General features: G+C 36.1%; 1 protein-coding gene across 2 annotated transcripts in view; it reads left to right on the top strand.

Annotated features, from left to right (window-relative positions):
• The window catches only part of TBK1 (TANK binding kinase 1), a 41278-nt gene that overhangs the window by 18120 nt on the left and 6009 nt on the right, over window positions 1-17149 (top strand). For both annotated transcript variants that reach the window (XM_026500107.4, XM_044384641.3), the window contains 8 exons: window positions 3229-3389; window positions 6732-6842; window positions 9565-9744; window positions 11887-12083; window positions 12845-12903; window positions 13294-13385; window positions 15780-15881; window positions 16684-16762. In XM_026500107.4, the coding sequence (XP_026355892.1) occupies window positions 3229-3389; window positions 6732-6842; window positions 9565-9744; window positions 11887-12083; window positions 12845-12903; window positions 13294-13385; window positions 15780-15881; window positions 16684-16762 (981 nt within the window). The remainder of the gene's footprint in view (window positions 1-3228; window positions 3390-6731; window positions 6843-9564; window positions 9745-11886; window positions 12084-12844; window positions 12904-13293; window positions 13386-15779; window positions 15882-16683; window positions 16763-17149) is intronic.

Raw genomic sequence — 17149 nt, 5'->3', positions numbered from 1 at the left:
CCAGTCAGGCAGTGTATTATTGTACCTTTTGAGGAGACTCCCCCTTTGTCTCCTTCTAGAATCCCTGTATCTTCTCGTGTGCTAGAGGATTATCAGGCATATCCAGGTACTCTGTTCACAGCACTGTTCATTACACTAAGTACCATCTACTGAGTCAAAGATCTGGCTAGTGCTTCTAAGGACAATAGTTTACGTGCTATGCCATAAAACCAGCAAAACCACTTAGACCCCATATGTCTGGTAGGCATATGTTTGGACACTCACTTCAAACCCCTCGTGCTTATCATCTCTTTTGATTTTTCTTAAAAACGTATTTCCCGGGTGCCTGGGTGGCTCAGTGGGTTAAACGTCTGCCAGGTCATGGCTCAGGCTGTTGGTTAAGCATCTCGCTCAGGTCACGATCTTGGGATCTTTAGATTGAGCCTTGTGTTGGGCTCCCTGCTTGGCGGGGAGTCTGCTGCTCCCTCTGACCCTCCCCCCTATGTGCTTTCTCTCTCTCTCTCTCATTCTCTCTCTCAAATAAATAAAATCTTTAAAACATAAAATAATTTCCCAAAAGAGCATCCCCCATCCCTACCTCTGACCCACACACACACACAAAATCCAGGGATTGTGACCCTTTGAGAGTCAGACTCATAGATTGCATCATTTAGAAATACCCGCCCAGTGGTGTTATCTGCATTGGCTCTCGGGCCCTTGGGCCACGGCCACGTATCACAATGTCGTAAGATATTTGTTTTGACTTGGATGATCAAATCTTTGGTTATCTTTACTCTGCTTTGGTCTGTAGTACACTCCTGTAGCTTTATCTTGCAAGAACCTTAAAGTTCTAATGCATAGCTTCTATAAAGGCAAATATCAGGAGGCTAAGTATATATGACTGACTCCTGGTTGTACTCTGCAGAGCTAAATGTCCAGCAGAATGTCCGTCTGGACCTGTAAGCTCCTAAGCCATGTCCTGTAAGATTTATCTCTGCTCCACAACTCTAGTATAGTGTCTCGTGGGCTTAAAGTCATGTGTTTAACATCAGACCAGCTACTTGTCTAGGTTTCTACATCCCCAGTCAACCCAGTCAGTCTAGTCCTCTGAAATCATTTTAGAAAATTTGATTTTTATCTCAGAGTCCATCTGACTTGCTCTGATGGATTGCATGTCAGGATTGAGGAAAGGGATCAAGGCTGCCCGAAAGGTTTGGGGTATAAGCAACTGGACAGGTGGTGGTACTGCTTTCTTAGGGGATAAAGATTAGAAGGAAACCAATTTGAGAGTGAAGACCAAGAGTCTATTTTAGGTGTGAAGTTTGAGCTACTTTTTAGATATTAAAGAAAATGGTAGGGGCACCTGGGTGGCTTAGTCAGTTGGGCGTCTGCCTTTGGCTCAGGTCATGATCCCAGCGCCCTGGGATCGAGCCCCACATCGGGCTCTCTGCTCGGTGGGGAGCCTGCTTCTTCCTCTGTCTACTACTCTGCCTACTTGTGCTCTCTCTCTGTCAAATAAACATATAAAATATTTTTTAAAAATAGTAGAATGTATGAATCTGGAGCTCAGGGCAGGAGATAGTTTTGGGAGTTAAAGCATATAGATAAGGGGCACCTGGGTGGCTCAGTCGGTTAAGTGTCTGCGTTTGGCTCAGGTCATGATTCCGGGGTCCTGGGATCGAGTCCCCATATTGGGCTCCCTGCTCAGCACAGAGTCTGCTTCTCCCTCTGCCCCTCCCTGTGCCTGCCACTCTGCCTGCTTGTGTTCTCTCTGTCTGTCAAATAAATAGATAAAATCTTCAAAATAAATAAAGTATATGGATAATGTTTAATGCCATAGGCCTAAAAAGGAGATGAGGAAATAAGGCAGTTATAAGTGTGAACAGTTATTTTGAGAAGTTTTTTGCTATGGTGGGAAGCAGAGAATTGGGTCATAGCTAGAAAAGGGTGGTGGGGTCAATTTAGGGTTTTTTTTAAAAAATGGGAGATCTTAGAGGCACGTGGGTGGCTCATTCAGATAAGTGTCCGACTCTTGATTTCACCTCAGGTTGTGATCTCAGGATCGCAAGATCGAGCCTTGCATGGGGCTCTGCACTGGGTGTGGAGCCTGCTTAAGATTCTCTCCCACTCCCTCTCCCTGTCCCGCCCCCTCCCAAAAAAGAGAAAGAAAATGGGAGATCTTTTTAATGATTTTATATTATATTATGTTAGTCACCATACAGTACATCCCCGGTTTCCGATGTAAGGCTCGATGATTCATTAGTTGCGTATAACACCCAGTGCACCATGCAATACGTGCCCTCCTTACTACCCATCACCGGTCTATCCCATTCCCCCACCCCCCTCCCCTCTGAAGTCCTCAGTTTGTTTCTCATAGTCCATAGTCTCTCATGTTTCATTCCCCCTTCTGATTACCCCCCCTTTCTTTATCCCTTTCTTCCCCTACCGATCATCCTAGTTCTTATATTCCATAGATGAGAGGAATCATATGATAGTTGTCTTTCTCTGCTTGACTTATTTCACTTAGCATTATCTCCTCCAGTGCTGTCCATGTTGTAGCAAATGTTGAGAACTCGTTCTTTCTGATAGCTGAGTAATATTCCATTGTATATATGGACCACAACTTCTTAATCCAGTCATCTGTTGAAGGGCATCTCGGCTCCTTCCACGATTTAGCTATTGTGGACATTGCTGCTATGAACATTGGGGTGCATATGGCCCTTCTCTTCACTACGTCTGTATCTTTGGGGTAAATACGAAAATGGGAGATCTTAAAGCATGTATGTAAGCTGAAAGGAATTATCCAGTAGGTGGAAACTGATACATAAAATAAAAGGGGTAATTGCAGGAACTGATTTCTGGAATTGATGGGACAATAGGGTGGGTTCCACAGCACAGATGGAAAAGTTTGCCCTTGATAGGAGCAGTTCCATCATAACTGGAAAGTAGGCCTGGATTCTGGACACAGATTCAGGTAGGTTAGCGTTTGCTAAAAGGCATAGGGAGAATTGATCTCTGATTGCTTCCATCTCCTCGCTGAAGTATGAAGTGAGGTTTCAAAATTGAGAGTCAAGGGAAGCGTGGTGTTGGAGGTTTGAGGAGGGAAAAGAAAACATGAACTAGTCTTTTCAAATTGGGAAAGTGAAATTATTTGGAAAATATGACGGAATTTGTAGGTGTTATTAATACCCATTTGTGTGTAATGTATTACTATAGAACACAAGTTCGTTTCTTCATCCTTTTTTTAAGCATCCTGATATGTATGAGAGAGCAGTACTAAGAAAAGATCATCAGAAGAAATATGGAGCAACAGTTGATCTTTGGAGCATTGGGGTAACATTTTACCACGCAGCTACCGGGTCACTGCCATTTAGACCATTTGAAGGGCCACGTAGGAATAAGGAAGTGATGTAAGTGGTTTCTCTATCTAAAATTTGAAATAACTTTAAAAATGTATTTCTGTCTTTGTTTCATCACACATTTTTTTAAGCGTGTATACTAATGAAAATCGATTTTAGCCATCATTTCTGATATTTTAAGCTATTTTGTTTTGAATAAGAATATAGCCTTATAAAGTATATGGGCCTCATTTTTCATATTGTGTTTAAGTATCTTATATACAAAGTGTAAATGGCATCAGTCTTTGGTCCATTATTAAAAATATTCTGCTTTCTGGATTCTATTTCAACACCGTTTATTTCTCTTTATTCTCTTATTTTCCTTTATATAACTGAATAATACAGTATTTCTGTGGCATACTAGAACCATTACCAGATCTAAAAGAAATAAAATTTTAAAAAAAGAAATAAAATTGTTACCCTGAACTGATCTGATTTCTTTTACCATTTCAAAAGTAACAGTTAATATGTATATATATAACATTTAATAAATTTTTTTCTAGCGTTGTGGTTTCGGTCCAAAGACTGAATGTATTTTACTAGTGCATTATACCTTTATGTACTGCCATAATTATTGGGAAATACTACTGTGTATAAAATCACTGTTGTAAACCAAATAAAGGAGAAAAGAGGGGTGCCTGAGTAGCTCAGTGGGTGAAGCGTCTGCCTTCAGCTCAGGTCATGATCCTGAGGTCCTGGGATATAGCCCTGTATCAGGCTCCCTGCCCAGTGGGGAGCTTGCTTCTGCCTCTTCCTCTGCCCCTCCCCCCGCCCTCTCCTGCGTGCCCTCTCTCTCTCTATATCTCTATCTCTGTCTCGCTTTCTCAAATAAATAAAATGTAAAAAAAAAACAAAAAGGAGGAAAGAGATGGAATTCTAGATGTGAAATTTTTTATAAACATCTCTACACCAACCACATGTCTTTTTATTGTAAGAGAAATCAGTGAATGACCCTGCTTCATGATAAATAGCCAATCCACGTTCACGTAAAACTATAAGGTTATAAATGTTGTTTAGAGCATGTTCTGGGACAGTAACTGACAGCCCAGTGTATCCAATCATTCTTTAGATCTTAACATTTCTCTCAGACCTTTATATTTAACCCTGCCTTTTGTAAGCAAACATGACGTAAATAATCACGACTATAAAAATACAGTCTTTCATCTAATCTCACGTCAGGAAATTGAGGGAGAAGGATATTTTTCTGTTTGTTGATTTGAGGAGGTAAAACCAGCTGATAACAATGACTTTTGCTTTAGTATCAGGCACCTGGGTGGCTCAGTAGGCTAAGTGTCTGCCTTTGGCTTAGGTCATGGGTTCTGGAATCCAGCCCTACATCAGGCTCCTTGCTCAGCAGGGAGTCTGCTTCTCCCTCCATCTCTCCCCCTGGCTTGTGCTCTCTCTCACTTGCTCACTGTCTCTCTTTCTCAAATAAATAAATAAAATCTTTTTTAAAAAATAAATAAAACCTGGATATCTGAATGTTTTCAGCAAGAACAGTCTGTATATTCATGGGGAGAAGACATCCACTACTGGACTGATGACTTTGGTATAACGGCATTTTGAGCCTGCATTACAGCAGTGCCCATTTTATAAAATCTCGTCATTAATGAAGGCTGAGGGTCAATTTATGTTTTTCTCATTAAACATTAATTGTGCCTAACAGTTCATCAGGTTTTTATTGTCACACATATACTTTAAAGCTTTTGCACACTTCTTGCTGCCCTAAAAATGGTTTAAATAAAAGCGTGGTGCTCCCTAATAAAGGAAACACGTGACTCATCAGCTAGGAATACCTGATGGTAATTTTGTCATCATGTGCACAGATACGTCATTAGAAGAATTTATTTCTTTATATGCACAGCTTTTCATGAACACTGATAATGTTCAGGAGGTGGTTGAAAGAGTCATAAAGACTGTTTCACTATGGAAGGATGTGTTCGTCTCACATTATGGCGGTGGTGTTTTCTCAGCATCTCGTATACATGTTATCACTGTATTTATATACGGATCTTATCAAAATTAGTAAAGCTTTTCTAAAAATTTTAAGGATTCTGCCATCATTCTATTCACTTCTTCTTTCTTGCATTAATCTCACATATCTCTACTTGCTCCTCCACAGTCAGATCTTTCTCTTGTGAATGCAACTCATTTTTCACATTAAATTCCTTCTTCTGTGAAAAATATGTTAAGGCAGCACTCCTGGCTGCCTCTCCTGAGAAAGCAGCAAATGGTCCAAATCAGTGGTAGTGGTGTCTTCTGCTTTTTAGAGAATATATTGATTTGGTCAGAGCACATTTATGTAGACATTAAACAAATGAACAAAAAATTACGCCAGAAACAATATCTATAAACTTACGATGTAAGACTGCTGTATTATGTTTTGCGGTTTCATCTGGAGGAAAGTATTTTTGAAGGCATGGAACCCTTATTTCTCTCCCACTCTCCGGTTTTGTTTAGGAAAGTGCTGAAACCTGCCAGGCTGCTCTCATCGACTCACTACATTTTTATGGTATTCTTTTGCTTCCCCCTCCAGCTCTTCTCCAGGTCACCTTTATTTTTATCACCTACCTCAAGGATCCAGTTAAATTTGGCTTTTAATTCTGGTACACACACCTATTCTTGTATGTGTTATGTATTTTTTCAGTTTGCAAAGTCTTTTTTTTTTTTTAAGGTTTTTTTTTTTTTTTTAAGATTTTATTTATTCAACAGAGATAGAGACAGCCAGCGAGAGAGGGAACACAAGCAGGGGGAGTGGGAGAGGAAGAAGCAGGCTCCTAGCGGAGGAGCCTGATGTGGGGCTCGATCCCATAACGCCGGGATCACGCCCTGAGCCGAAGGCAGACTGCTTAACCGCTGTGCCACCCAGGCGCCCCGCAAAGTCTTTCTGATACTGTGCTGTGTATAGTGTTGTCTTCTTTTTTAAAAAAAAAAGTGCTGTTGTTCATTCCGTGGTAATTTCATAGTCCAGTTGACTGCCTTTGGATAATATGGGTAAAAGGAATTTTATGGCCTAGAAACATTCTGTAACATAACTTTTTTTGTGTTTGCTCGATTTTTTCAGATGGAAAAATTAATATTTTTGTTGTGAACATCAAGATGCTGTTATATGGCACTCTGAGATCCAATGAAAATTAATTATGGCATATATAAAATAATCGTACAACCACTATTCTACTTCAGTCAGTCAGATTCAAAGTATTTTGATTGTTTTATGGATCCTGTGAACATCAATCACAAAGTTTCATCTAGTAGATAATTGTAGGTGCAACTGAGGAAATATTTTTGCAAAGCCCATTGATACGCTATGTAATAATGAACTACTTATTTTATTCTGCATTTATTCCTCCCAAGGTATAAAATAATTACTGGAAAGCCTTCTGGTGCAATATCTGGAGTACAGAAAGCAGAAAATGGACCAATCGACTGGAGTGGAGACATGCCTATTTCTTGTAGTCTTTCTCGGTCAGTATGGTGTATCCAGTTCTCTTTTGCACTTTGGTGTTTGAAATCTTTGTTGACTAAAATCACAAATACTTAGTGTAGTTTGGTTTGAGGTGTGTTTTTTTTTTTTTTTAAGATGTTACTATATTTCAGATGTGCTGTGACATGTGATTTTTATCTCTGTGGCAATGTAAAGATTGACTCTGATCTATGTAAATAGTTTTGCCAGATCTCTATTAGGACAGAGGGCATACATTTTTGAGATTGGTAATTACTGGTCTTAGAATTCTGTCCAGTGTAGAGATTCAGCTTAGGACCTTGGTATCTTTTGTACTGACCATCCATATGGACAGACCACAAATAGTGGTACAAATGGGAATAACTAGAGTTCTAAAAAACAAACACTCAAGAAGTTTAGTATTCCTTTATTTTAAAAAGCATTCATATTATTGAAAAAATGAGAATTAATAATTTTCTACTACTTTTTTCACCATTTCAAATGTTCAGATGGGTCTTATTTAACTTAATAACCAGAACTCAAAAAAATTATATTATCAGACATGAATTCTATTACCACAAAGAAATATTTAAGGAGAAAGAAATTAAAAGTAGAGAGTAAATTATTTTAGATTTTACTCTGGAAATAAAGCCATTTAGAAACTCATCAATATTTAGAATTTCTGATAATTGATTTAGCTTCCATTTTTCCTGAGCCTGGCAGTTGTGTAATCTACACATAAGATAGGTTATCATTTAGCTTAACATCTATTATAATTTGTGGGTGCTTTTTGTATGACTTTCTATAAATAAATAAATAAATAAATTTAAATATTTAATATTTTAAATATTAGCTATTATTCATTTAAACCATATATATCATAAGCTAATAAAATATCTATTTTATACTTTTGATGTTTGAAACTCATTTAAGAGTTCTTCTAAAATCTTTTTTGTTTTGGGGGTTTGTTTTTTTTCTTAAAAAAAATTTTTTATTTGAGTATAGTTTACACACAGTGTTACATTAGTTTCATGTGTACAACATGGTATAAAATCATTTTTGAGAACCACTGTTCTGACAGTTTCATTTCTGTGTGTTGTTTAAAAAAAGTCTCCAAAATGAAATTGGGTCATGCAGCCAGAATTATCAAGAGAAATTCATTTTATTGGAGAGCAGAAATTGAATGTTTTAATAGTGGTTTGTGTTAAATTTTGATTTAGAAAATACTCGTGTTTGGAATTTCAGGCAAAACTGATAAAATGTAAAGGGGTTAGGAAGTGAGCACTGGCTAATAGTTATATTTCTGGAATTCAGAATCAGTACTTTGATCTGCACTACAGAGTGTATATTTCAGGAGGGTAGCAGGTCTTACCTATCAGTCTTTAGCACACCAAGTTCTAAATTCTTTGATAAAAATTGCTTAGGTACCAGAAAGTACATTATGTAATCCTGTTGGCGTTTTTTTTTTTTAATAGTAAGGACTTTAAGTACTACAAATCAGCAATGAAAGCAATTATCAAAAATATAACAACTGTAAAAAAATAAATAACCATCATTATATGTACTAGCCAAGACTGGGTAGCAAATGAGAAAGACCTAACTCAGCTGGTTTAAGTGAAAAAGGATATAGATTGACCTTGTAATTAAAAGTTCATATGTGTATGTGACTCAAAGCCCAGCTGAATCCTTGGACTTAGACTGTGACGTCCAGACTTGGTCTCTTCAAATCATTCAGATTTCCTTTTTTCTGATTTGTATTTATTGTAGGTCAGGCTCTTTGCTGGCAGCCACAAGGTGGCTGCTGCCATTCGCAGACTCACATTCTCAAAGCTAAGCTCAGTGGGAAGACAGACTGATAGCAAAGATTTCTGGGTTGATTCTCATTTAAGTAACTTGCATGCTACCACCTGTCCACCTCTTATTGTAGTAACCACACCAAGGAATTATTACAGTGTCTGTTACATAGTCAAGAATATATTTTAGGGGCATCTGGGTGGCTCAGTCAGTTAAGTGCCCGACTCCTGATTTCAGCTCAGGTCATGATCTCAGGGTTGTGATTTCATGCCCCACATTGAGCTCCACACTGGACATGGAGTCTACATTTTTAAAAAAGAATATGTTTTAAAAGCAGCTTGAAATTCCATAGTTGAGAGTCTATTTGAGTATATTGTATAATTCATTGAAAGCATGAGAAAAAAATAAAGGTCTTTATTCTTTTTTTTTCTTTCATTTTTTAAAAATTTAAGCTTATTAGTCAAAGATTATCCCTAGTTGAATTGGCACTAATTGATTGCTGGATGATTGTATTCATTTTACTCCTCAAGAAGTATACTACCAAAGAAGTATACTACAAAAGGATATAAATTCAACATTAAAAATTATGTATTGGAGAGCCATATTAAAAGGACATTAAAGACCATGAAATTAAACCGTTGTCTTATCGTCATGACTGCCTGGTTCTAATCCACTGATCTCAGCTCAGGTCATGATCCTGGAGTCCCAGGATCAAGCCCTGCATCAGGTTCCCTGCTCAGCGGAGAGCCTGCTTCTCCCTCTCCCTCTGCCCCTCACCCCGCTCATGCTTTCTCTCTTACTCTCTCTCAAATAAATAAGATCTTTAAAAAAATTTTTTTAGATTAATCTAAGTAATAGGAGCTACTTTGATTTGTTCATAAATATTATGATTTTGTACCTAGATAAAATACAACATTCACTCTTCAAGTAACTTTTTTATTACTATTTCAGGGGTCTTCAGGTTCTACTTACCCCTGTTCTTGCAAACATCCTGGAGGCAGATCAGGAAAAGTGTTGGGGTTTTGACCAGTTTTTTGCAGAAACTAGTGATATACTTCATCGAATGACCATTCATGTTTTTTCGCTGCAACAAATGACAGCTCATAAGATTTATATTCATAGCTATAATACGTAAGTACCTCTTTATGTTTTCATCCTATATCATAATGTTGTGTTTTATAATTATCTTCCTAAATTAGTAGAGGAAGTGGAAAAGATGTCTCAGCTTCCCCAAATGCACCCACTTCCCACTTAGGAAATTATGTTTGAGCGCTTAGTAAATTATGTTTGAGTGCTTAGTAAATTCTTCACTTATTTTTGGAGTGAAAGGATTAATTTTTTACTTTTATAAAATTTACAGACAACTTAGTTCTTAAACTGCAAGTTTTACAAGACTATTTTTGTTTCTATGCCTTCTCTCTTACATAATCACATAACCACAAATAACATCTACCAGTAAATAGGCTGGGTTTTATTAAGAGTACTGCCCTGTCAGGGTTGCCTGGCTGGCTCAATTGGTAGAACATGTGACTCTTGATCTCTGAGTCCTGAGTTCAAGCCCCATGTTGAGCGTAGAACCTACTTTAAAAGAAAAAAAAAAAGACAAAAAAACTGCCCTGTCATTTAAAAAACATTAAAGCATAAGTCTTAAATACAGTTAGTGTAGTTATTATTTGCATATGTGGCATAAGCCCCTTATTAGGTGCTGGAGAGTAAGCATTTGTTTTACCTAAACAAAAACATTACACCTATATTATTTTTAAAAATCTACCTATATGCTAGAACCGCATATAAGTAAATGCACACACACTTGCATGTAAAACGAGGGAAATCTGAATATCATAGGTGGATTGTATCAGTATCAATATCCTGGTTGTAATATTATATTATATTATATTATATTATATTATATTATATTATATGCAAGATGTTACCATTGGGGGAAACTGGGCAAAGGGTATATAGCATCAGTGTGTATTTTTCTTACAACTGCATGAATCTACAGTGACTCAAAATGTTTTTTAAAATGAAGGGGGAAAAACATTACACCCATTCTATGTGCCTTAGTGTCTGTTTTGACAAGATTCAAATAGCAGTTTTGGTGTCTCATAAAACCCAAAAAGAGACCTTTTCTGGCAATTAATTTATTAAGGAGTAAAATCAGATAAAATAATATTTTAGATTTTAATATGTAATATTTATAATATACTGATAATATTATAAACATTAAATATACCATCAGTAAATAAAATAATATTAATACAGCGTTAGGTTAAATATATATTATTCATCTTTGTTTTGGTATGTAATAGCCTGAATAAATGTGTATCATAGGGGTGCCTGGGGTGGCTCAGTCAGTTAAGCAGCCGTCTCTTGATTTTGGCTCAGGTCATGACCTCAGGGCCCTGGGATGGAGCCCTGAGTCCAGCTCTGAGCTCAGCAGGGAGTCTGCTTGTCCCTTTCCCTCTGCTCCTCCCCCTGCTCATGCTCTCTCTCCCTCTCTCTGTCTCTTGCTCAAATAAATAAAATCTTTAAAAAAAGAAAAACCAAAATGTATCATAGGTGCTGGCCACTATTTCATTTTAAGAGTACATTTGAACATAAAAAGCCCACCCACGCCTGAGCCAAATCACAGCATTGCTACTGAAATGTTCCTTCGTTTGCATGGGTCTGTTCAAGGAGAATCTGCCTTTTTCCTCAAAACGTCATTTTGAAAAAAATCTGGTTTTATTTATTCATTTAACAGATATTTTACAGTCATATCGCAGGGACTGTTCTCAGCTGTTTAAGGCATTTAATCCTCACCACGGTTCTGTGAGGTGGGTGATACTGCTTGTGTTTTATAGATGAGGAAACTTGGCACAGAGGAGTCAAGTAACTTAAGGTAACTAAGCAAGTAAGTAGAGCTGGAATTTGAACTCAGGTAGTCTGATCCAGAGTCCATGCTCCGAAGTGCTCTGCTGTATCGGCTCCCCATTATTAAACATTAAGAATCCTGTATCTTACACGTATCCAACATGGGTATTCAGACAAAGTATTTTGGAACTGATTGCTATCTAGACAGGCTGTGTGGGATTTTCAGTGTAATAGACATCATAGTACCCACATCAGCAAGCAGTGTTTTTATAGACTGGCCATGGTCTGAAGTATCACACAGAAATGAATGTTGTTGTACTCACCACACACACACACACACACACACACACACACACAGAGATTTTTACCTCTTACTCCATCCCAGTTATGTTGTCCCTTTGAATTTTTCTCACACAGTGCTACTGTATTTCATGAACTGGTGTATAAACAAACCAAAATTATTTCTTCAAATCAAGAACTTATCTATGAGGGACGACGTTTAGTCATAGAACCTGGAAGACTGGCACAGCATTTCCCTAAAACTACGGAGGAAGATCCCATCTTTGTAGTAAGCCGGGAACCTCTGAGTACCATAGGATTGATATATGAAAAAAGTAAGTTGAGATTTTCCTAGTGATCTTGCTAGCCATTAAAGTAAAGGTGACCTGTAAAAAAAATTGGCATCTTCATAAAGTTAATTGATGATGACAGTAATGTAGAATTTTCATAAACATTAAAATTTTGTAAATTAGTTGAACGAAACTAGTAATAAAATTGAAAAGCCTTTGTAGACTACATAATTTGACCTTAAATATTTGTTTCAAAAAAAGGTAAAATAGTTTGTCATGTATGTTTTACCGTAGCTCTCTGCTTTTAGTATTTTACTAACACTCAGAATAACCTTTTGTATCATAAATGTGAGCAGATGTTTATTGTGTCCAGTGTGAATAGGACACTTTGCCAGGCTTCGGGGTCTAAGGAAAATTAGATCTACATTTTGGGATCTTAAATTATTAATCCTAGTGGTGAAAAAAAATAAATTACCCAGATTTTTACTTTTCTATTTGGATCTTTGTAATTTGGTTCAGATTTAAAGAGAAGTGTTGAGCTTATTGTGTGGGAATATATTTAAGAAAAAACTGAACTCCTTAGAAATACTTCAGGTAATTTCTTCATTGTTAAGGAATGAGCATTCATTGTTTCAAGTGATTTTTTTTCAACTTGGAAAAGAACTTTAAAGAGTTTTGCTACTAATGTTTAATTTAGAGGTGATTTAGAGGTTAATGTTTAATTTTTAAAATTGCTATATAAAGGATATAATAATTTATTCAAAATACTTTATTTCTGATTTTTATTATTTTACTTCATATTTCAGTTTCCCTCCCTAAAGTACATCCACGTTACGATTTAGATGGGGACGCTAGCATGGCTAAGGTTAGTATTTAATTAAATTACTATGAAAAAAGATTGCTATGTAAACATCTGAATTAAAATTATCAATAGTGGAAGTAATAAAATGTATTATCTTTACATATGCCTATATGATCTAGGAAATTATTCATGTAAATTATTACCTTTGCAAATTATTTTGTGTTCTTTATCTTTTCTTGAACTCCTAAGAAAATTTTCTCTGTAGAGGCAGTGTGTGTTTAACATTATCATGTTAAGAATGAAATATTTATTGTATCTGTCCTTAGCTTTTAGAACTTGGTAGTTTGTGTTTTTAATTAACCTGATAAAAATATATAAGCTTGAGAATTGTTTGTTGAAGTTTTTTCTTACCCTGTACCACAATTAGCACCAAATATTGTGTTTCTTCATTAGGCAATAACAGGAGTTGTGTGTTATGCCTGTAAAATTGCCAGTACCTTGCTGCTTTATCAGGAATTAATGCGAAAGGGGATACGATGGTTGATGTAAGTAATAGCTTGAAATTTGAAAATTAAGGGGTAACCACCCTGTCGTTTATACTTTACCTCTTCAGACTAGGAAGGGTCAAGTGCTTGGGGGTTTTTTGTTGTTTTGTTTTGTTTAGTTTTTAAAGGTTTTGTTTTTAAGTAATCGCTGCACCCAAGTGGTGGGGCTCCAACTCAAAATCTAGAGTCACATGCTCCACCAGCAAAGCCAGCCCAGGTGTCCCTTGGGTTTCATTATAATATATTTGTTTCACATTTAGTTTACCACATTTAGCAGCTGTTTTTTCATTTGATTCCTACAGCCTTGTGAGACAGATAGGACAAATAGTATCTGAAGTTTAAAAACTTATGCCACACTGTACAATGTGATGGTAAATGAAATCTTTCTCCAACGACCTTGACTGGGGCTGTCATTTCACTGTCTTGGTAGGCTTTGTCATTTTTTGTTTTTTGGGGTTTTTTTAAGATTTTATTTATTTAGTTGAGAGAGAAAGAGGGGAAGAGGCAGAGGGAGAGGTAGAAGCAGACTCCCTGCTGAGTGGGGAGCCCAACATGGGTTTGATCCCCGGACCCCAGGACCGTGACCTGAGCCGAAGGCAGACACTCTAACTGACTGAGCCTCCCGGGCGCCCCGGCGTTGGCGTTGTTATAATGCGGTACAGTCTGTATTGTTCTAGAGTTCATGTCCTCGGAATCTTCCTTTCTTTCTTGCCTTTTTCCCCAAATGAAGTATACAGTCAATTTTATTCTTCTAACAGCATCATTGAGCTATAATTCACATACTGTTTAATTCACCTATTTTTAAGTATAATTCAGTGGTTTTTAGTACATTCACAGAATTGCGTAGCCATCACCACTCATTGTAGAATATTTTTGCCACCCCAAAAAGAAATCCTGTATCCATTAGCAGTCACTCCCCATTTCCCCCGTAACCTCCTAGCCCCAGGCAACCACAAATATGCTTTCTATCTATAGAGATTTGCCTATTCTAGACTTTTCATGTAAGTGAAATTATACAGGGAAGAACACACTCACCTTGACAAGCAATAAATTTTTTTTAACTAAATCACTTAATATAGTTATTCTAGGTCAGAATATTGATCATCTAGTTAAGTATTCTCTTCCATGAAAGTAATCCTAAGAAATGTTCTGTGGGTGACTATGATTTGCTCTTTTTTCATGATTTGTAGATGCTGTCTTTCATCTGCTAGAAGCAGAGAATAAATGGTCTCGCTTGAACATCATGTCTCCAGTTTCTATATATCATTTGAGGCTTTTGAACTTTATATAAACATAGTAATGGCCTCGTGTTCCCTGGGCTCATAATGCTCTTTGGCTTTAATGCTTGTGACAGTGCCTCACACCTGTTCTTCCCTTCCTGCAAAAACATGTATGAAGCCTTTTATCATTCTCGTTCTGCTGGTGCTTTAAGAAGAAAGACGAATGACACTTTTTTTTGCCTGTCAGCTTTATGTTGAATCCATAAATTGATAGGGTTTTTTAGGTATTCACATATCCATCTTGTAACCCTATGCTTTTCTCTTTCCATTAAGAAGTCTCTTCATTCTTACTAAATAATTTCTAGAAAACTCTAAGTGTTGACTCTGTTTGGTTTTGTGGTATTGTTCCTAACAGCTCTCGAGTTCTCTTGCTCTTGTTATCCACCACAGTCACTGCTCCGTAAAGCTTTTATTCCTCTTACCTATTAACTTTTAGTTTAATAAGTCATGGGAAAAGTTTTTTGCTTTCTTTTTTAGTTTTGGGGTGTTTTTTTTTTTAATAGTTTTTAATGTAGATCACTGTTGGTAAACTTTTTCACTTAGACTCTGTGGGCCACATAAGTTCTCTTCTTTGTTTTTACAACCTTTGAAAATATAAATGTCATTCTTAGCAAAAACCAGTTCAGTTTGTTGACCCTTAATGTAGACCAAATGCCCTCCAGCTTTCTTATTTACTACATCTTATTTACTATTTCTGCTTCTTCAGAGATCATCATCTATGAATAATAAAAATTTAATTCTGGTGATATAAAGCATAGTGCTGTTTAGCTTATTCACGTGATTATAGATTAGTTTTTATTCCTTAATATAATTTTAATGCCTTAGATTTCCAAACTCTTAACCTAATAAGTAGTAATTAATGGTTTGTGCCCTAGATAAGTATAGGGGTCACAGTGATGCTTTCAGTAATAAAAAGTGAATTGGCAAGACTCAGCCCAAGGGGGAAAAAATGAATTGGCTTTCATAATATAACAAGATTGTTAGTAAATTCGTCTGAACAGTAGTAACAGCAGTGTAATTAGTGGTAAACAAGAGAAAACAAATCATTCTTTAAAAAAAAAAGAAAGAAAAATCATTCCTTAGATAAACTAATGAGAACATTATTATTTTTTAGAGAATTAGTAAAAGATGATTATAATGAAACTGTTCACAAAAAGACAGAAGTTGTGATCACCTTGGATTTCTGCATCAGAAACATTGAAAAAACTGTGAAAGTGTGAGTAGATTACTTCCTTACTAATAGTGGCTAAAATGTTAAATATTGTCCCATTTTTCTTTCATTTATTTAGTTATCCTTAGCATAATACAGTGTGTTATGCAAGTGTTTGTATTAAGATACAACCTTAGATTAAATTACTTCCTCACAAAGACAAAAAGTTTAGTCCTCTCAGTAAGAAATGAATTTGGTGGCATTTTCTCCCACCCTTTGCAAAGGAAAAGGTGATCTGACATAGAAACATCTCATTTTTTAACCTTGCAAAGCAGACACTCTGAATAGGAAAATATAAAAACTGCAGTCAACAAAGGAAGTAGGAAGGGGTATTCTAGAATTGTATTTTGGTAGTATTTATAGAATTTGGGGATTACTTTTAGTTTACTATTACTTATTAATTAATCTTATCCCTGAGACTGTTTTATGAAACAGAAGGATATTTTAGACTTCCCTATTCCTGGGCTGTATTATTTATACTGCAGAGGAAATGTAATAAATGAAATCAGTATGTGCTATTGACCACCATTCTGCTCTAGTATTTTGACTATTATCCTGGCATAAGACTGTTGGAAGTTGTGTTTTTTATTTTATCTTGTATAAAAATTTATTAGTACAAGTATATAAAATTCTTTCTTTACAGAGATATCAAGTTTTCTTGGAATCTGCTGCTTGTAGGCTTTGCATTCAGTATGTTATTCCTCAATAGTTATGATAATAAAAACTCAGATACAGTTTATAAAACACCTTTTAAAATCTACATATTCATTATGCACATTTAATTTTTCCATACTTGTTTTTCATACAGATATGAAAAGTTGATGAAGATCAATCTAGAAGCAGCAGAGTTAGGTGAAATTTCAGACATACACACCAAATTGTTGAGAGTAAGTATTTACAGAATTACGACAGTAATTGGGACTATGCTAATGGTTCTTCTATTTGACTTTCACAACAACTCTGTGAGATAGAGTATTAACCATATTTTACAGGTAAAGAAGCAAGCTTAATTGAATGATTGAAAGTATTTTGTATGTTTTTTAAGAAAGGAAATGTAATGTAAGAAATGTTTTATAAAATATTAATACTAGTTAATCTCTTATTTTATTATCATATGATACTCTTTGTGGAAAATCAAACCAAGAAACTGTCCTTGCATTTAAAAATCAAAATAGTTTTTCTGACTTTGAATTGACGTAATCTACAAAAGAAGTATGATTCAGACTTTAGACTCCCATTGGCGGTGTATCATTTCTGTATTTTGCTCATCTGAA

Source organism: Ursus arctos, unplaced genomic scaffold (assembly GCF_023065955.2).
Source record: "Ursus arctos isolate Adak ecotype North America unplaced genomic scaffold, UrsArc2.0 scaffold_21, whole genome shotgun sequence".
In the NCBI taxonomy this organism is placed as follows: Eukaryota; Metazoa; Chordata; class Mammalia; order Carnivora; family Ursidae; genus Ursus; species Ursus arctos.
This window is presented reverse-complemented; position numbering and strand designations above follow the sequence as displayed.